At 33.0% G+C, this 23,036-nt stretch overlaps 1 protein-coding gene across 3 annotated transcripts in view; it reads left to right on the top strand.

Annotated features, from left to right (window-relative positions):
* The window catches only part of LOC132725896 (uncharacterized), a 77,655-nt gene that overhangs the window by 25,730 nt on the left and 28,889 nt on the right, over positions 1–23,036 (top strand). For 2 of the 3 annotated variants that reach the window (XM_060711085.1, XM_060711086.1), the window contains exon 4: positions 661–803. In XM_060711085.1, coding sequence (XP_060567068.1) covers positions 661–803 — 143 coding nt within the window. Of the gene's footprint in view, positions 1–660; positions 804–1,244; positions 1,411–1,690; positions 1,792–2,265; positions 2,489–2,870; positions 2,999–6,989; positions 7,159–9,168; positions 9,481–19,739; positions 19,864–20,517; positions 20,843–23,036 lie in introns of those variants that run through there. The other variant, XM_060711087.1, reaches the window with a different exon arrangement.

A 23,036-nucleotide genomic window follows, 5' to 3' on the forward strand; every position in this document is an offset into this window, starting at 1 on the left:
GGCACAATAAAACATATTGATGTCATATGCAAATATATGTATGTGACCCCAAAAGGGCTTTGACCTGTGATTGCTAGATTCAGAGGAAGACATTTTATTTTTCTAATTTTTAGAAATAACCTTTATAGGTGTCATATGAGGAAACATGTATGTGACCCAAAAAGGTCTCGAACCTGCAGTTCCTAGGTTGAGAGGCAGACACCTTTAATCACAAGTCTTAATTCACTTCTTTATATATGATAAATAACAATCTTTTACCCTTTCATTGGAAAAATTATGGCATTTTATAGTTTTATAATTTGTCTTTGGAAAAGTGGTTTAGGTCGTTGATGTTAAACCACTTACCCTTTACTGCTGTGGTTTCAAAGCCTGACAGAGACTTTGGAATCTTTCATGTGACGAAGCTCTCCAGCAAGGTCACATAATGTCGAGGGTTCTACTCAGCTGCCTGTTCATGCCTAAATTTATGAACAGAAAGGTACCTGGGTTTCTCCTCTACCACTAAAGCTTGAAAGTCTAATATTATATGAACTATACCATGTTAGAGCAACATAAAACCCAACAAACAAAAAAATACCACTAACATTCTTGTTCCTTTTTTTTCATTGAAGTAAATATTGCCAATACATAACTGACGTTTTGTTCGTTTTTGATATTTAGTGAAACCCAGACCAGTGACTGAATTAGCATCTAGGACTGTAAACAGTACATGTATTTATGTGCAATGGAGAACCATTCACTCACAAATGCAGTATCGTAAAGAGCATAGGGTGATCATAACAAACAAGTGGGGAAAGCCTCAGGTAAAGTTCTTGCATTGAAGTTTTTGATTCGTTGACATTTCCAAACATGAAATGAAAAAATTTGGAAGTTAGAAACAGCTTGAGTAAAAATACGGTAATTTTACATTTTGAGTACAAAATTATTTGAAAATAAATTTTGATTGTTAATGACTAAATTTTTCATGTTCTTTACATCAAAAACAGTGCCTATTTTTTAGTATAACTTGCATTTGGGCCCCTTGTGGTCAAGGTCACTGTTACTAAAAATAGAAAAAGTGGTATCCAGGCAATAACTACAGTTGTGAAAATTATGCACTTCAACAACATTTAAACAAACAGTCAAAAGGGAAAGAAAAAAAAGAATTATAAAAGTACGGAATTCAGTTACTAACAAATTAAGGCCATAACATTTTAAATTTAAGCTTTATTTACCTTAAATAAACACAGTTTTCTTTCATTTAGATATTTAAGTTCAAAACAACAAATGAAACGGAAAGGTACGTCCACAATAGAACATTTTGTAATCTACATCCCTACACAAAGTACGAATTTACAGTGGATATTCAGCCAATAGAGGCAGGGTTTTTCAGTGATCCGAAGCAAACAGAGGCGATGACATACTCTGATTGTGAGTAATGATATTTGAAAAGTTAAAAATTGTTGGTACAACGTAAAATTCAACCAAAACAATAATCAAGTTTGAAATGATGTTGAACATAGCTTTAATTAAAGCCATAGTTTTATATTAGAATGAAAATAAAATACAGTCTACCCCCTGCAAATACGAGAATAAAGAGTCATTAAATTTTATATACTAATAGTATGGTTTTACTTACACCACCTTCCAACAAAGAACTGCACCATTTATTTAATGTAGAATTATTTTATAGAATTTAATAAACTTTTAGTTCCTAGTGCAAGCCCGGAGGTTGTCTCAGGGGGTTACGGCTGGAATCCGAAGGATTGTAAAGCACCTTATACTAAAAGAAGTATCTGTATTCCTTTAAAGGTAAGTTTTTTAAAACAGTTTAATGAACACAACCAACCCATTCAAATCAAGATTTGTATAGTGAGAAGTAGGCACCTCTTATGTCATTTATTATTGAGTGTAAGACAAACTTTCAATGGAATAACTCATTAAGTTTAGCTAGTAGCAGATATCAAACCCATTGACTTGTAACATGTTAGGCAGTCAGACTTCCAATTCAATGACTTAATCAGAAACTTTCATATCGTGGCTTCTTAAGAATTCAGAATGTTTATATGCCTGTAGCATGTAGTGTTTTATCTATATTTCATTGGGACGTAATTTAAAGGATGAAAAACTTTTTGATCACTTTTAGAGATACTGCCTATTCCATTTTTAGTAACCCAGGAAAACAAAACTGCCAAGATATGATCTAAAATGTGTTAAAATTGGCTTTAAAATGAACCCAAAAAATATTTTAAGCGATCTTACTAGTTATTTTTGTTCTGTTTTCAGTCAATTGCACCTATAAATGAAAATGGGCCAATGAAAGGCCTTGTTGTGACATACATAAATGAACAAGGGAATGAAATGCGTGAAGACCTGGCGAAAGACTTAAAGTATGCTTGTACGAGTAACTTGATGTGTAATACTACGTATGTGTTCTATATCAAAGCCAGAAATGTGAATGGAACTTCCACAGTGAATTCCTCAATACGAATACCGGCATCAACATTAGGTAAGACTTGCCTTGAATCGATTTTACTCCGGTGCCTATTCATGCCTGAAATATTGCACAGCCGGGCATCTGAGGTCTTCCTCCACCAGTATTGCTAGAAAGCCACCATATGACCTACACTGTGTTATTGCAACGTAAAACCCAACCCCCCAAAAAAAATTAATTTGTATGAATTTGAAGTTCGGTTTTAATTGTTAACATGTTAATTTACTTTTATCAATATGTCTAATTAATTGCCCTTCTTTTAATGTAAAATAATTTTAACAGATTTCAGTATTGAAATACATGTATTAGGTTATGGAGTGTTATTAAACTTAATTGAGGCAATTCAGAATTCTGAAATAATAATAATTTGTGTTCATGTTTTTTTTTTGATTTTCAGGAATTAAACAACCAAATTTTATAGTTAAAGCAGGAAATGGCACTAATGTGACAGTCAGTTGGCCTGAAGCAGAAGAAGCTACCACTTTTATTGTATTTTGGTGTAGAAACAGAAATGGTAATTGTGAAGTGAGTATTAAAATCTTTAAAACTAATCAGAATGATTTTTTACATCCTTACAAATTCTAAAAAAAAGTGTTTTCACTCTTCTTAAAACATGTTTTCAATATATTCACGGATTACAAATATAATGCAAAACATGAATACTGCGCATCGTCAACGAGGATGACAACGATAGCGATATTATAGTCACATGTGACAGTACGCACTAAGCAGTTGGCAGTAAGCATAATGCGAGTTGCAATAATTTGTGTTCATATTATGACAGCAGGTGTCGCTTTGTCGGTACATCCCGTTATTTGCCGGATGATCCCGTATTTTGGCAAACAAATGTACGTCCCCTTTATATAGGGGCGTATACAGAACAGTGTTAGTTGGGGACTGACATGTAAAAGGAAAATTTACTGAAAAACACAAGAACACGATGCGACAGACGAAAAGTGCGTGTTTTTGAAGATTCCGCCAGCATGTGGAAAAAAATGTTGTAGATGTCTCTTATAACTCATCCTACAAGTGGCAACTCACCTCTTATACAATTGTTTACACTTCTTTTTGAGCGTGTGTGATAGTCGTATGAGCAAGAGTGAAATTGAATTTTAAGATATACTATGCTCAAACTTACGGTGGCACAAAGGTGAAATGTGTGTGTTTTTATTTATCTCGTGCGCACGAGATAGTGTGTCGTGGCAGTGAGATACTATGTTGTGGCCACGAGTTACTAAGTCGTGGCCACGAGATAATTAAGTCGTGGGAACGAGATAACTAAGTCGTGGCCACGAGTTACTAAGTCGTGGCCAAGTCGTGGCCACGAGATGAATAAGTCGTTGGAACAAGTTACTATGTCTTGACCACGAGAAAGTTAAGTCGTGCGAACGAGATAAATAACCAATCAAATCACACTATTTATATGAATTTTCCTTACAAGGATGCCCCTACTTCATCTGCCCGTTAAAGTGCCATTTATACAAGTTATTGATTGGTCAATGATTTAGCGTCATTGTGACCCCTGGTTTCTGACCAAATTGCCTAAAATTTATTAGGTGTAATCTTCTGATTTTTTTAGGTTATATAAACTACGGCTTATTCTTTCTAAATCATACAGACAAGGAATTTACATGAAGTGTCATGTTTATCTGACCCGTGACCTCAAACACCCTTATAGGATATCTACTGTCCATGGGCAATGACCATACCCAATAAAATAAACCAGGACTAAGTCCCTCTCAAGTTATGGTATAAACAATGTTAACAGACCGTTGTACGTACAAAAAGACCAATTCTATCATAGAATTGTCCCAACAAAGGGCTATAACTTAGTCAAAATTAATGTCTGATTTATGGGCCTTATGATGCTAAAGACATGTATCAAGTTCAAAGTGAACACTTCTGTATTTTCAAAGATTAATGTTGCACGTAAATCTTTAAACAGAAATTTTCTAAGTTTAAAAAATCATGGTGTAATCTGATTGGTTAATTATGTCGTCTGCACGACTTAGTTATCTCGTTCCCACGACTTAAACGACTTAGTAACTCGTTGCCATGACATAGTATCTCGTGGCTACGATATAGTATCTCGTTCCCATGACTTAACTATCTCGTAGCCACGACTTAGTAACTCGTGGCCACGACTTAGTACAGTACAAACTTTTTCTTTTTTTTGAAAAATAAAATAAAATTAATATAATTTGGCTTCACACAAATATTGTGCTTTAAATCCTTTACACTGTAAGTGGGCAGTATGAATATACATGTATAGTGTTATTACAAAAAAAATATATGGAAGTTTCTTTTAAAGACAGGCACAACTTTACTTGACTCGTAATAAGGAAAGCAGATTCCTATATATTGTGTGTATGTGTTTTTATTTAAATAAAACATATTTAGTAAGAATTTTATAGATTTCAATAAATTTCTGTGATGAAAATATATTACTGAAAGATGTGCATAGTATATCTTTAAGCACAAATGTATGTGAATGTGGTGGTGTATGCGGGATTTCTGATCTATAATCAGACACACATATGCCCAACATTTGTAATTGACAATGCACATGTTACAAAAATAAACATCTTCCTTCTTTCCTTATTATACATGTATATTTTAATGTGTTACATACCTATTCGCCACTATTAGTGACTCTGAGACATTTATTAAGTTAAAAGGCCAATAAATTTTGCTTTTTAATGTCCAAGTCATTAGATAAAGACCTTCGCAGTTCCTAGGCAGGTGCTTAACAACTGGATGGCAGCATTATATGCTTTGGTAAGGGAGTACACTATGACCAATATTGCATGAAACTGACACGTATATATTTCATCCCAGCTCATGGACGTATCTTTGGAATGAGCTGGGGGTAGGTGCAGCCCTTAAGCCATGGCCGTGGCCAGAATCCGCCACTGTACGTATAACTGCCCCATTGAATAACTGTTTACGAGCATATTTTTTCTATTAGACTGTATACATATATAAAATTATATTGCATAATCCTTTACTACTTGTATTTATATTCTTTCCACTGCAATTTATGTATTAAGCGCTGGGTACGTATTTATATATACATGTACGCAGTATCTATAAGGAAAATTCCGATGATAGGCGAATCGTGCATCCGTTGATATCGATAACAGAGTTCTCGCCCCTTAACAGTTCACAAATCGCTAGACATTGTTTAAATTGTTTATCATAATGTAAGATGATCAAACATAATCCACAAAGCCTCAGACACCGACATTAAGCATAAACACTGAATAATGGATATAAGAGAAAGCTAATAGTAATCGCGCCATGCGAGCTATAAATCAAATAAGTCACATTTTAACAAAATCCATCAGGAAACAAAAAATAGTCAATTTTAAATGACTTCTACGTAAAAGTAATAAAAAAAAACTAAACCGTAAATGTTTATTTTCTCTATCGTATAGACAATGATAGAGCATGAAGACGGGTAGCTTATGCATAAAGGTAATGACGTTAACATTTAAGTATTCCAAATGGCTTGTTCCAGTTTAATAGTTATCACTCAATGAAACAATTGGTCATTACGAAATTTTGAATGAAATAATGAAAAATGGAATCCAGCATAATGCAAAGTTTAAACATCATAAAGCAAGATGGAATCAATCACAATGCAAGTTCTAATGTCATGTAGCAAGATAGAATTAAGCATGATGCAAGTTCCAATGTCATCAAGCAAGATGGAATCAAGCATAATGCAAGTTCCAATGTCATCAAGCAAGATGGAATTAAGCATAATGCAAGTTCCAATGTCATTAAGCAAGATAGAATAAATGCATTAATTCAGTTCCATAAAGCAGTTCAGAATAATCAATGAATGGCCGAAGACACCTTGTTGTCTCTGAAATCTATAAAGAAAATAATTGAGAGTAAAGGAGACATAACTCTCATCCTACTGAGCAAAAAGGACTTTATTTTTTGCATTGAAGCTTTTAATTGGATAAATTATTTTAAGTCTATAAAGTACGTATATTTAAGAGGATGGCAGGAATGTTTTTTAGTCTTAGCTTTATACAGTGGTCCTCATTGTTCACACTCGCTTAAAATAAACACTCCTTCTATATCTCAGTTTTGATAGTCCCTTTTAACTTTGCTACAGTCGAGCTATTATGATCACTGTGGCTGTGTTGTCATCATCAGTGTCATTGTGCAAAAACTTTGATGTAGCCCATTAACTCAAATAATTTTTAAGGTATCGATATGAACTTTGGAATACTTGCTTATCATGGTGAGAGGTAGTTGTAAAGGACATAATTCAGAAAGCTTTATGTTTGGAGTTATACCCCTTTTTAACATAGAATTTTGTCTAAAGTTGTTAATTTAATAGACATGTGTTAACACTACGTGCAATGCTCTTGTTCTTTTGATAACAATACATTTCTCTACGAAAATAAAAATAGCTTTTATTTGTAACTTCCCACCTAAAATACACTGAAATACATAAAACATGCATAAAGTAAAATTTGTGTGGTATTTTCTTTAACAGGAAATGGAAAAAATTAACTGGAGAGAGTTTGCTTGGAACACAAGTGAGGCTGTCATACAGATAGAGAAAACTAACTCACCACAAGATTTTCTGTATGCTGTTAGCTTACTTACAGATCAAGGGAGCAGTGGGTTTTCATGGCAGGAGTGTGTTTACCTTAAAAATGCTCGTAAGTTTATTTTGAGCTTGTCTTTTTCTGTAGAAAAAGTCAAGCTATAGTAATCGCTGTGGCATCGTTGACATGCAGAAACCTTAATGCCGCTCATTTCTCAAACAGTTTCAAAAAATCAATATGACAAGAGAAAATTGAAAGACAATGGGCATTTTAAAGCTGTATTTGTTTTAGTTATGTCCCCTTTTAACTTTAACACCTCAAATAGTTTCAAAATCCATTGATATATGGCTTGAAACTTTGCACTTTTGTTCACCATCATGCCTCCAATCTGTAGACAAGAGGAGGTAACAGGTAACATTTTGACAGAAAAATGCCCCTTTTTGACTTTTCATATTTTCATATTCTATTGGAAACTGGCTTTGACACAAGTTGAAATTTTATACACTTCTTTGAGAGCATAATAGGAATCTCTCCTAGGCTTATAACTGTAACATTGATTTAAAGAATTATTTTGCATTTTTGTTTTGAAGATTTGACATTATCAAGGCTCTTTTACTATCAAGCAGTAAGAATAGTCAAGCGTGCTATTCTACCGACAGCTCTTGTTTATATTTCAAAGCTGAAACATTAATTGGGCCTCTGAAACCAAGTAGTTGTTGATAACTTTGCACAGCCCCCTTGTCACTGTAAGCTTGAATTTTACTGAGACATTTGGATACTTTCCATGTGATAAACTATTCAGCTACCTTAGCTACAAAAGATTTGTGGATTTCTTCCAAGACTGCTGGAAAGGCAACATATGGCCTAAACATGTCGAAATGGCCTATGAACAAAACCAAAAACACACACACACACAAAAAGAAATTAATTTCCTTTCTTTAAAGTTCGTAATATTAAAATGGTTTACAACATTGAAATAGCGTCCTGGTTTTGACAGTTTTGCACACACTGTTTTGTGCTGCATCGTGATGTCACGTAAACGACACTTTAAACATCGGTGTTCGGTTTTATTTTCTACTATCCATTCTAGATAGTTTTTAAAACAAAATTCAGCAAAAAGTTGATTTTATACCCCCACAACAAAATGTGGGGCGGGGGAGGGGGGGCTATAATGGATTCGCTTTGTTGCGTCGGTCCGTCTCCATTATTGTGTCCGCTCTATAAATCCTATGCCAATTGAAAGATTTTCTTCAAACTTGGATCAAATGTTCACCTCAACAAGGGAATGTGCAGAACCTATGTTGCCCATGTCTCAAGTCCAGGTCAAGGTCACAATTGAAGGTCAAATATCAAACAATCAAGTATTAGACAGTATGTCGTGTCCGCTCTGTAAGTCCTACACTTATTGAAAGATTTTCTTTAATCTTGGCTCAAATGTTCACCTCAACAAAGTTATGTGAAGAACCCATGTTACCCTTTTGCCGGCTTCAGGTGTTCAGTTAGAAAAATTAATATTTTTACAGTAATTTCCTCAGAAGATAGCCGGGAACCAGGCAATCAAATGTTTCCAACAGACCCTGCAGTTTGTATTTCGTCAAAAGTCACCTTTAGGTGTAACACTTCTTTGGGTGCTAAGAATGAAATTTCGATAATGACAGGAAAACACAGCTTCAGAAAAATTAATGATGTTAATAAAAGTGGAAAACAGTCTGTTGAATTTACATTGTATAATGTCAGTAGATCTGACAATAGTCTACTTGTGTGTTGTACACTTGCCGACGCTTGTAATACATCAAAAGAAGTTGTGACAATTTTAAATGTACTTTACTGTAAGTTATACTATCCATGTATACATTTACATTTATGTATGTCAACATAGAAAAATAAATGTTTGTTTCGTAATGCTGCTTTCCAAAATAAAATGGTCTGGAACAAATGTTAACAGAAAGTTATTAAAATCCAGAAAAATTATTATCTTATTAAAAGACCAAGACAGAAAAGAGACGAAAAAAAAAAGACCAATGGCTAGAAACAAGAAACAAACATTTGTTTTTGTATTGCCCTAACTTATATTCTCTTCTTTATGTTATAGATCTATATATGATTCAAATTTTCTTATTACAGCAGACTTTATGGGCGAACTTGGCCCACTTGACCCCGAATTGTGCCCCACACAGAATGCCATCTTCACCTGCACATTGCAAAGTACTCCAAACTCTAGCCATTCCATAGGTTTCGCTGTAAAAAATTCCAGTACCAGTAAGTCGTGGAAACCTGTTTCCGAAGACCGGGTTACCATAATGAACCAAAATGTATCCATGTTTACACTTTACAATGTTACCACTAAAACTTGGGTAAAGTGTCTCTACTGGGAAACATTTGGAATTTTAAAGGATAACGAGCAGCTTGGACACACGTCAACTATTTCATTTTACCGTAAGCATAAAATAGTGTTATTATTTTAATAATGAAATGTCTGTTTAAATATTAACTTAGATTAAAAATCATTTAATTTAATAAAATGTAACTTCAATTACATGTACATATATTCAACAGAGATAGCTAGTTGTTTTTAATAATAACAAATATCTACTAAATTAAATTCAGTTTCCGTGTAAGTGTTAATGAAGTGTAAACCTAATAAGAAATATCTTTAAGTGTTATTAACTTAGTTTAAGTCAGCATCCAAGAAATGTTAATTACAAATAACATAGAATTTAACTTAGTTTTTAAGAATTCAAAGCTTAATTACAGATACCTTTTTAGCTCGACTATTCGAAGAATATGGAGAGCTTTTGCAGTCGCCCATGCGTCGGCGTCCGCGTCCGCTTCGGCGTCTGCGTTGGTTAAAGTTTTTTTGTATAGTCAAATATCTCAATTATTGCTTGAGATATTCAATACTTATTTATAGTAACAATGTTCATCAGATTGACAAGTTTGATATCTCTGCCTACAATATTTACAGAATTATGCCCCTTTTTAACTTAGAAATTTTGGTTAAAGTTTTTTGTAAAGTCAAATATCTCAATTAATGCTTGAGATATTCAATTGAAATTTACATTTTTTATAGTAATAACGATCATCAGTTTGCAAAGTTGCATAACTCTGCCTGCAATATTTGCAGAATTATGCCCCTTTGAAACTTATAAATTTTGGTTAAAGGTTAAAGGTCTTAAAAACTATCAAAGGTATTTACTGAAAACATTACACATGTACTTAGGGTAATAATTGAAGGTCACATCTCAAAATTCATTACTCTGCCATGTATTGTGACTGAATTATGCTCCCTTTTGTACTTAAATAATCTCCTTTTCTTGGTTAAGTTTAACATGCAATTTTGCATATCTCTGAAAGATACGAACTTGAAACTGATGTATATTTGAGGTCATAAATTGTGATCACTGAACAACACTCATATCTGTGTCATATATTTAGGCTGATTTATCTCCCATTTTTTACTTAGTCTCTTGGTTAATGTTTACATGTACGTTTTACATATCTCAATAACTATCTAAGATTTTTATTTGAAACTTCACATATGCATGAAGGGTCATAAGTATATGTCACTGACCAAGTTCCATAACTCTATCTTGCATTTAGGCTGATTAATCTTTCCTTTTCTACTGAGTCTCTTGCTTAATGTTTACCTGCAAGTTTTACACATCTAAATAACTATCAAAGATATTTATTTAAAACTTCACATACGCATTTAGGGTCATAATTGTAGGTCACTGACCAAGATCCATAATTCTTTCTTGCATTTAGGCTAATTTTTCTCCCCTTCTTCAACTTAGAAATTCATGGTAAAGTTTTGCTTGTAAGCTGTTATCACCATAACTATTGAAGGGTTTGTGCCTTTTTTGGGACAATTTTATGCATTCATAATAATAAAGCAGTGATTTACTTGATAAAACATCCTAATAACAAGCCTTTGTACCTTTTCAGTCAATTTTATGTATTCATAGGTAAGCATTTTTATAGTCAATAAAACACACTTGTGACAACTGTTTCGAATAGTCGAGCTTTACTGTCCTCTGACAGTTCTTGTAAGTGTTAAAGGGACTCCACAGAGTTTTTTGACATGTCGGGAATGGAAATAATTTTTTCCACATTAATGTGTAATTTTATGAAGGTCTCAACCAGGAACAAAATTTCAGATCAATCCTTCATTCTGTTTTTTTCCAGAATAATTATTATATCCCCCTTCAAAGAAGTGGGGGTATATTGCTTTGCATTTGTGTGTCGGTTGGTCCGTCGGTCCGTAGACCAAATGGTTTTCGAGTGATAACTTAGGCCTAGAAACTTAAAACTTGGTATGGTATTTAGTGCTGCAAATTCATATGGTAAAATGACATCGAAGTGGTCTATGTCAGCCAACAGTAAGTTTTATATACCAAATTGTTCATCTAAGTCTGTTGTTTCCGGAATTGATATTCATTTGGCTCAAGCACGATGCGAAGCTTAGAAATCCAAGATGGCGTCAAAGATGGAGGCCAAATCTCTAAATATTCTTGATATTATATATGTTGACTTATATCTGTTTCCACTTTTGTTTTTCAAGTCAAATTTATTTTCACGGAAGATTTCATTTAAAGCGTTTTATACGAAGAGACTTCACTTTATTGGTGAATACAGATTGCATTTTTTTGCTTTTATTTACATTAATATGCAAAATAATGCTCACCGTATTGGTTTTTGCTTTGATACTCTTGTGTTTCTGTCAAATTATAGCTTATTTGGTGCAGTCTATGTAACAGATTAACATAATTAATAAGGAAAATGATCATTTGCTTTTGGTTATTTAATGAATTACTGTTCAAATCGTACCCCACCCACTATTTTAAGTTGATGCAAATAAAAATCTAGAGAAAATCTGACCCCTTGATAATACTGATGATATGGAATGACAATATTTACACGGGGTTAGACCCCATATGTATCTCCGCTGCACAAGATGTGAAGCATAACACCAGATGTGACTGTAAAAATAGGTCAATCGCAGGGTAAGTTTTCATTTTTTAAACATTTATATAAAGTGTCCTAAAAGAGATAACAATGCGCAAAACTAAATAAAATGGAATTTTGAAAGGGGATCAGAGGCTATGAAGCCTGCATATAACAGATACTCTGTCATCCCCACATCAATCAGGCTTGCTAATACAGGGTAGTAAGAGTTTTTAAAGTACAATAAGATTTTAAACCATAACTGAATTACGATGATAGAACTTTTAAAATATTTACGTAATTTATGATATTGATATCCTTGTTGAAGAAGTTTGCCAATAATAAATAAATTGCATTTATTAAGATCAGCCACACGACAGCAGGCCCTGGCAAATCTAATTAACTTAGAAATAAATACCTCATATGATGTTGCATGAAGTACATGTGAAGAGTTAACGATATTTAAAAATCAAAATATCTTTTTTTATCGTAGATTTAAGTAACTATGTTATTGTTAATGATAAAATGTTAAAATCTTAAATAAATGAAGAGTTTGTTTTTTTATTTTAATTTCACTTGGATATATTTAAGATTTCATTTGACCTAATTTGATCAAAATCAGGATTTTTTATGTTAAGGATATCATCTAGGTAGCTGTAAGTGTTATTCAATGCAATGTATAACTTCCGGTTGTGAATAAGGAGGATACTTAACATAAAATCCCTCTAGTAACAATATAAAAGTAACTCAGCTATCAGGTGCACTAACATATCATTTGCATTATGATTGTAAAATTCAGGCAAAGAGAAGATCTTTTGACAGCAATAAAAAAACAACAACAAAAAACAAGGCAAAGTTGATAATTCAGACTCGGTTTGATTGGGTCTGTTCATGAGAGACAATGCAATTAATTTGCAATATCTCTCACGCCTCTTAGTACCAGCTATGTAGTATTCAGCCATCAACTATAAACGTTTTGCAATCAATGATCCTGATGTACCAAGTCGTCAGGTTAGCTCAATAGGTAGAGCCTTGGAATAAGTATCGGGCGATTCGGGTTCGATTCCCGGACAGCACATGTCACTTTCTTTGTAATTGATCACGAAATCTTCTACCGTCCTTCGCACTGTATCTCTGCCCTGGAATGTACAGAAGTTTCAGTTCCTTGCAAAAGTGAAAGCAACTAGTACTGGTAAACTGCTTCACAGCCTGCCCAGGAACGATGTGGTGGCTGAACTGTGCTCTGGTAAATTCAATGTGGCTTACTGTCGTGATTCGACGTGTAAACTACCAACACCAAAAAAAGTAAGTTACCGTCTTAGCCCCTCCCTCTAGCACCTAATATTACTATCAAGTACCTAGGTACTGTCGTCCAATTGAAAGCTCTTCGAAATTCCTCCCATGAATTTAACAAGAAACTGGAAATATGTTATTTATAAATTTGCTCACAATCATATACAATAGCTGTCTGCTCGACTATTCTCAGTGCTTGATAGTAAAAATGGGGCACAATATTGTAAAAAAAACTTGATACAGTGACTCCTCCTGTACACAGGTTTAGATTATGATGTTGAAAAGTGTGCAAGGTCTCAAAGCGATATGTCGATGGAATTTTTAAATTATCTGAAGTGGTACGCAAACTTTAACGTAAATTCTATGTCGAATAAGAGGCATAATTCTGTCAAAATGCTTGATAGAGTTACCCCCTCCTGTGTACAGAATGGGGGAATGATGGTGAACAAGTGTACACAGTTTCAAATCCAGATGTCAATGGAAATTTTAAAAATATGTTGAGGTGGTACGCAAACTTTAATGTAAATTCAAAGTTGAAAAAGGGGAAAATGCTTTAGTTATCTCCTCCAGTGTTCAGGTTGGGGGCATTATGGTTAAGAACTGTGCAAGTTTCAAAGCCATACAGTATGTCAATGGACTTTGAAAATATTTGAGGTGTTACGCAAACTTAAATGTAAGTGGTTGCGCCGACGCTCAGGATAGTTCTCTTAAATCGTCGAATAGTGGAACTAAAATGAAACGCTCATAATAGATATTTTCAATTCACTCACTATGTATAAACTATTTTATTCATAATTCAGATCCAGTCTAGCAGGAAAGTCTCTTACTGTCAAATTAATTACCTGCACAATTTCAAATGTTCTAGCAAATTACAGTTTACATTTTAATGTATATATTATATCTGTCATGACAAAACTCCAAATATGCTTCAATTATAAATTAGCATACGTTAATGCAATGGCTTAAATCAGGAGCTGCTTGCCGAACAGCACGCTCGAATATTTAAAATCAACAGCTTGCATAATAAAGGAATTCTCTTATTCATAAAGTAGTATAATTCTTTGAAGAAAAAAACATGTAAGAGGGGAAGTAACCTACAATAATGATCTAAAAAGATGTGTTTAGTTTCAAGTGCATTACCAGATTAATCTTGTCCCGAGAAATTCTTAAAGTTAATAAAGAGATATAATTATTTCCAAATCGATGCTTAGGTTATGGGTCTTGAACAGTGCATAAAAACTCCCATTTGAAGTCTAACAATGAATGTTTATGGCTAAGGAGAAACAAACTTGCAAACAAATCTTTAACCAAGGGCTAGCACAAGGTCAACGCGAATACCAAATTGCGCGTCAGTTAATTAGTTCTGTGCATAAAAAAATAACAGAGATATATCAACATTTAGACACACGTGCAGGGCATTATCTATGAAAGGCAAGACGTTTCATCTGTAACCAATTCAAAATATTGTTGATCATTTCAATATCACTTTTCGTTATAATATAAAACAAAAAAGTATTTAAGTTACAGTTGACCTCCGCTCGTAATACCCCACCCACTTTTTATCTGGGTTTAGATCAATAAAATACATTTTGGTAAAGATCACTTATTCTAAAGATGTGTAGATACATTTTTTAAACCATATTAAACGAAATCATGAATGTTTTTCAGTTTAAACAAAAAAAAATACAAAAATACAAAAATAATAAGTTACACATATTAAGAAAGGGTCACCCAGTTTGCAACATATTTTTTCTTCTGTCGTTAAAAACTAGCAACAATGCAATAAAGTCAGAATTTACAGCATGAGTTAGTTAAAAAATAAATAATTTCATGTTAAATTTCAATTGATTTACAAAACTTAGAAAAGAAATAAGCCAACGTAAATGTACTAGAATATTTAGGGATTTGGTGGCCATCTTTGACGCCATCTTGGATATCTTAGCTTCGCATCGGGGTTGGGTCAAATGAATATCCATTTAATGATTCCAGAAACTACAGATCCAGACGCACCTTTTGGCTAGCAAAATAGACTGATTTGCAGCACTAATTGTTCATGACCAGCAGATGACCCTTATTGATTTTGGGGTCAATGGGTCAAAGGTCAAGGTCACCTTGACTTTGTAGGTAAAAACGCTTTCCGAGTGATAACTTAAGAACCCTTAGGCCTAGGAATTTCAAACTTGGTATGATGATTGCTCATGACCAGCAGATCACCCCTATAGATTTAAGGGTCATTGGGTCAAAGGTCAAGATCACATTGACCTTGTAGGTAAAAACGGTGTCCAAGTGATAACTAAAGAAGGCTTAGGCCTAAGATCTTCAAACTTGGTTTGATGATTGTTCATGTTTAGCAAATGACCCCTATTGCTTTTGGGGTCAAGGGATCTAGGATTAAGGTCACATTGTCCTTGTAGGTAAAAACGGTTTCCGATAAATAACTAAAAACGCTTAGGCAATGGAACTTTAAACTAGGTATGATGATTGTTCGTGACTAGCAGATGACCCATAATGATTTTGGGGTCACGGGTCAAAGTCAAGGTCACATTGACCTTGTAAAAAAGGTTTCTGATCAATAACTTGCCAACTCATGGGCCCTCAAAATTGCTAGGTGCATTGGACTTGACCAGTAGATGACCCCTCATGATTTTGGGGTCGAGGGGTCAAAGACCAAGGTTGAATTGACCTTGTGGGTAAAAAAGGGTCTCCAATCAACAACTTGATAAGTTATGTGCTGTTGGCCCTCAAATTTTGAAGGTGCATTGGTCTTGGCCAGTAGATGACCCCTATTGATGTTGGAGTCAGGGGAGCAAAGGTCAAGGTTGCATTAACCTTGTATTTCAAAATGGTTTTCTATCTATAACTGGACAACCAATGGACCCTTGACCTTCAAGCGTTACAGATGCATTGCTTTTGGTCAGAAGATGACCTCAATGGATTGTTTAGCGTATAGGGGTTAGAGGTCAAGATCACATTGACCTTATAGGTAACAACGCTTTCTGATCAATCTCCCAACTCATCGGCTCTTTACCTTCAAACTCCACAGATGCGTTGGTCTTGGCCAGTAGATAACCCCTATTGATTTAAGGGTCAAAGGTCAATGTCATATTGACCTTGTATGTAAATACTGTTTCTGACCAATAACTCAACAACTCAAGTTGCCTTGGTTGAATTTTTTATTAAACTAAAATTCCTTTTGGTGTACACATTTCAAGGTCTTATGTAATATGACACCTTGGCTGTCATTAATGAGGCCTACATGACTAATAAAATTTATGCATATATTATTTGGTAAGATTTGAAATAACTTTGTCATAATATTGCTGCACACAACATTTGCGGTCACAATTACCTAATGACTAGTCATGACCAGGAATTAACCCTTATTGATTTTTTGGTCACTAGGTCAAAAGTCAGACATAATAACCTGATCACATGACTTTTTGCCTGCCGATAGGGAGCATACATGTTTTACAAACAAATCTTGTTATTTTAATTTTGAAATTGACCCAAAATTTAAAAAACAATGCAATGCTTTTCACTCGTATCGGGCAATAATAGCACAACAACACGATTTTCAATTTAATTCTGAGTATATTTCTTACTTATCTTTTGCAATCCTTTCTGTTTTAAGTGCTTCAGTTGATCTATGTAATAAATGAAATTTTATGTTTTATTACTTTTGGACCTCGGTGGAGTTCCTTTAATAGTTGAACTAGCATCTATGAAATCTGAACTAAATATAAATAAACAATCAGTTGTGTAAACATAAAATGATAATCTTCAGTTAAGTTAAACTACAGGCATCAATGAAATGTTCATTCCACTTTTAACAAACTTTGGGTACAGTGTTAAGGTACAAGTTTTAACTTAAATTGTAAGCATGGATGAAGCGTTGACCTACTAAATTAAATAAAAACAACATCCAAAATGTGTTCATTTAATAACAAACCTTTTGTAGTGTTAACTTTAAAAAATGTCAACTTAATAACAATGATGTTTCTTTAACTTATAAAAGTTATGCTTCTTTGATTTTGCCAAGTGCTTAATTATTGAATTAGTCATTGAAATGGACTGTAAACAATTCTGAGGACACTTTCGTTAAAGTATTACCTTTTCTTATATCACATGATTTATTATTATCCCTTTTAATAGTTTCCCTACATGATTAAAATACCTTATATATGATGTCATTTAGTGTTTATAGTATCACATCTATTCCTTAAGTGTTGATTGTGACATAAACTATTGTATCCCTTATAATGTTATGTTTTTGTGTCACATTTTAGCTTGATTATTAGCAGAGTAAAGAAAGCTATTGTACTTACCCAGGCTAAATTGGCAATACACTTTGGTTAAGATTGTGTGTGCAATTTTGTACCCCATAAACTACTTAAGGAAATGTGTTGAAACTTCACATAGTTGTTAAACATGATTGTCGTAGTTCCCATTATCCCATAACTCTGAGTTGATTTTCTACTGAGATGTGCCCCTTTTACTGTCAATCATTGAGTATAGTTGAGTGCATAGTCGTTTATTTAAAGTCTTATTAAGCATCATGGTCCAGCCAGAATGTGAAAATCTTCTTATCCAGATGTCTGTCAATACATAGAAACTACACCATTGAATGTCTTGGCCCTCCCGTCAACAATCTCAATAGTTATCTCATCAGTATTAAAGTGACTTATCCAACAAACCACTAACCCCCAGGCACCACCACCAACCCCTCTTTCATAGACATATTGCACACAAAAGTGCCATTATTACACATGCCCTATACACCACTTTTAAAATTGTTCACTTCTATATTTAAGATCCTAATATAAACTAAAAACCAATTTAAGAATGTATAGTTTAATTATGTCACAATTTAATCATTTAATTGTCAATACACAGGAAAAACTCTTAATTCTAATTTATTTTCTTTGTTCAAGATTAATCTGTTCATATATTATTAAAATTTTACACATAGATTGAGGGTAATGCAATTTTAGAACTTTGGTATCAATAAGATTAGTGCCATAATTTACATTTGTACTGTATTGAAACATTAAAAAATTAAATGCACAGGATTTTGATAATTTTTGTGCCCCCACTATGGGGGGAGGGGACTTTACCCTTGTCTGTTGGTCCGTCTGTTCATTTAGCTCAAAAAGTATTTGACCTAGAGTCATTAAACTTAACAGTTATATTAGTAAGCACATGTAGTTGTGCACCGGGTTGTTTGCTTGTGGATTTATTATGATTTATTAAAGTAAATGCCCTTGACTTAATAAAAATTTACAATTTTCAACTTGTGATGCACTTAGTTCAAAACGTATTTGACTTATTATAGTCATGAAACTTTAAACGAATTATCATTAGCATGTGTAGTTATGCACCTGGGGGTTTGAGTGTGGATTTTTTCAGTATTTGTAGAGTAATGGCCCTTGACTTAGCGAAAATTTGCAATTTTTAGCTTGTGTCTCATGAAGCTAAAAAATGTAACCTAGGGTCATGAAATTTTAGAGAAATGTTGCTCAGGATGTGAAGTTTTGCACCTGTTGTTTTAATTGTGGATTTATTTTGTTTTGTGAGAGTTATGGCCCCTGACTAAGTAAAAATTCGAAATTTGCAATTTGTGTTGTGCGTAGCTCAAAAGTATTTGACCTATAATCATGAAACTTAACAGGAATGTTGTTCAATATATGTGGTTTTGTATTTTGGGGTTTTTCTTGTGGACTTATTGAGTATTTGTAGAGTTATTGCCCTTGACTTAGTAAAAATTTACAATTTTCATATTTTTCGCGCATTGCTAAAAACATGTTTGACTTATAGTCATGAATTTTTACAGAAATGTTGATAAGCATGTGAAGTTGTTCACCTGTTGTTTAGCTTGTGGATTAATTTTGCTTTGTTAGAGTTATTGCACTTGACTTAGTAAAAAAATTCCAATTTTCTATTTGTGTGCACCTGGGGTTTTGCGTGTGGATTTTTTAAGTTTTATTAGAGTTATTGCCCTTTAGTGTTAATTATAGACTTTTTCATGCATAACTAAAAAGTAATTGATCTGTATTCCTGAAAGTATATGTTGGTCAGCATGTTTAGTGATGCACCTTGGGGTTTGCTTATGGATTTATTCAGTATTTGTAAAGTTTTTGTCATTGAATGACTTTAGTCAAGATTGCCAAAATAGTGGAAAGTGGGGGCACGGGTGTCAATGTCTATTTGATGTATAAATTGATGCACAGGTGCCTGACGTCTAACACACCCACACACCTACCCTACCCCACACCCTATACTAGTAAATATATATGTATCAAACTATGTTTGTAAGTATAGATATAAGAAGGTATTAAGGGGATGTTGAACATCAGCCACCTGTAAATTGATGCTGTTTAAAAATATTACACAATATTATTATTACATACATGTATAATAATCTATCTATACATGACCAAAAGCTATTTTAACTATTTTAGCCATGCCCGTTGAATTGGAAGCTGTGAACTGTGTTGTAGATAATCATCTTGACTCCATGAATTGTACATGGAATGATGGAACAACCTATAAAAATGGGTCCACACCTAATGTCACGTTTCAGTGGTAAGCTTTTATATATAACCAGATTTAAAAGCCCATTATGCCTCATAAATGTTTTATATTTATTTCTTAAAAGCTTTTTAATTTTGGTATAGTTTTTAGTATCCAAAATAAACTTATTGACCTATTACCTGAACTATCTTTTTCATCTGTTGCTGTTTAGAAATAAGTACAGTTATAGTGAAGTAGTGTTTTGTATGGAAGTCAAAATACTACTTTGTTTACATTCTGCTACTTTTATGAGAATACTTATTTAACTTGTATCGCTACTTTTTCAGGTAACAAGAATCTCACATTCTCTTAAACCATTATTTAAACATTATAAAATTCATGTATGTCCTTCATAAAGAAATACAAATTTATTTGTTTCTGAGGTATAATGTGCCTTTTATATGTGTTTAAAGTAACAGGAAATTTATGATTGAGCATGCTGTTACAAGGGTTTGTGCCAAGTTTGATGAATATAGAAGCATCTTCTATAGTTTCATAGCAATTTGAATTTGTTATAGGAGGCTTTTTAATGAAAACGGACATTTTTTAGAAAATGCTAATGCAGTAATGGGTTAATATGTGTTTAAGGTAAAGTTTAATGATTCTAAATTTCTCAGTATTATATTGAATATGACGTTACAAAAATCTTCTTCTCTGAAACTTCAGGGCATGATAGAGCTTACAATTAAGGTCTTGGGTGCCTAATGCAGAATCTCCTTTCTGAAGAGTAGTCATTTTCACTGAGAACACAGAATTTCGATAGGGCGTGGATTCAAACCCCAGAAGAGACACATTTTTTCTTCTTCAATTTTTGTCTTTTTTTCTACTTTATTTTTGTTTCCCAGATTTTGATTTTTTCTTTTCTATATCTTTTATATGAAATCTGAAATTTTATGCATAATTTTTACTGTGAATTGTGTGAAATCGGAAAGGGTAACAACTTAATATGATTATAATTTGGAAACGGCATGGTAAAAAGAAAATAATTATTAAATAAATTTGACAAAATTCAACAGATTTTCTTACCCCACCCTCTTCTTATTTGATGTAAAATAACATTGAGTACCTGTCTTAATAAACCAAAAAAATCTTTTCGTGGACATTTGTCATTGGTTTTATTTGTAGTTATTAAAAAACTATCGTTCTTTATTAGTACTTTTCCACAAAGAAAAATATGAAACTAGCAAAAGTTTTCTTCAGATAATGAAAACATATTCTTTGTTTTGTTGTATAAAACTGATACAAAAGTTATACTTGAATTGTCAATATTTTTCAAACAAGATGGTAAACTTTTGTAATTCTTTGTATTTATGTCCAGAATATAGTACAGTTTATAAATATAAGTTTTAAATGCCTTTTGAAAATACCTTAAATAATTTAGCATCAATCTCTAAATTTGGACTTATTTTATGGAATTTGAATTTGACCTTGGATGACTTTAAATATGATTCACGTTACATGGAATATACTAAATGAGTGAAGATTCAATATTAAATTTATTGAAAGAGTTGAATTAGATCATATTTTGCTAGCCACAATATTGTTATATTCAACGAGTTCAATAAATTTAGTATTAAATTTACACGAATATAATGTTTTATTTATCACATATATAAAATAAGAAAGGTAAACTGTTAAAAAGAGTAATTTTTCATTGACGCGCCTATATTGTATGTTAGGGCACTTTAACGCTATGTTTATATATAGCGCAAATGATGTCACGTCAAGATTTTATTACACAAATGTAATATCGTTTTTATTAAATGGCTTTTAATTCAGCCTTTATCACACTCCTGTGCCGTGGTTTATGTGATAAAATTTTTACTTCTGCACTGAAAGATATGATGAGCAATATAGGATCATCATTGCCATCTTGTTTCATTAATGGCCCTTTTTCAATGGCATTTGCCTCGACCGTCTCCTAATGAGCTTTAAAGATGTGTTAAAAGCCAATATGATATTAGATATTCCATAGTATTGTATAAATTATAATCTAAGATAATTGTATATCAATGCCTTTTGGTAGCAAAATGTATGAAGTTTCCAAACATTGAAGTTCTTTTGTGACATTTTAGTACTAGCGTATTGTGATAAATTGCAAAAAAATATTCTGAATATGATATATCCCCTTTTTTAGGAGGATACCAAGTTATAGTCCAGCTTGGAACAATTGTCCACAATTGGACCAACAGTACCGGTACTGTTACTGGTCTGACTCTAGTAAAGGTGACTTCACTTTGAAAGACATAGATATTCAACTGATTCAGGAGTCCCCATGTGGAATAAGTGTTACCTCAAACTTCACAGTGGATACCACACAGATAGGTTTGTATTATCCTCTAATTATCAAAATGACAGTTTACAGTTGGTCTGCCAACAATGTAAGGCCTGGTCAGACTGCATGCATGTGCTGATGGGCCATGCACTTTACTGGTGGCAAACATTTAGCTCGCTCCTGGTTACAGTAGGGTAAAGGTTAAAATATATGTGGTCTAGCTTGATTGTGATGAAATCCTATAACACTGCTTTAGTCAGCTTTTAGGGCGCAATAATACATATTGATGTCATATGAAAATATATGTTTGTGACCCCAAAAAGGCTTGAACCTGTGATTGCTAGATTCAGAGGAAAACATTTTATTTTTCTAATTTTGAGAAATAAACTTTTATAGGTGTCATATGAGGAAACATATCGATGGCTGAACGCAACACTGGTCTAACATGATTTTTACAAAATTTCAAGGAGGCTGTAAAAACTTCATAAATTCTACAAATTGGACATTTTTTTGTTATTCATTTTTTTTAGATTTTTATATCCAGGCATAAATTAAAAATTTTATTAAAAGGACTTTTAATAAATTAATATTGTTAAATAAAAAAATATTTGAAAAATATGAGTTAGATCATTTTCCATTTAATAAATCACCAGAAAAATTTTCAATATAATTTTCAGCAAACTTGGTCTAACTTTGACTTAGCCTATGTTGCTATTTTTACAAAATGGGTTCAATAAGGCCCAAAAAGAATAATCAATAAGTGCTACGTTTGAAAAAAATAGGATAACATAATAGAAAAAAGCTGTAACTTTAACCATATTTTAGTATGTTTTTAAAAGAAAACAACTTTTCTAAGAAAAACGACATGTTAATTTATACAAAATTGACAACTGTTTGCATAACATACTAG

The sequence above is a fragment of the Ruditapes philippinarum genome, unplaced genomic scaffold, assembly GCF_026571515.1.
Source record: "Ruditapes philippinarum isolate M1 unplaced genomic scaffold, ASM2657151v2 ctg1777_1_1_1_1, whole genome shotgun sequence".
NCBI lineage: Eukaryota > Metazoa > Mollusca > Bivalvia > Venerida > Veneridae > Ruditapes > Ruditapes philippinarum.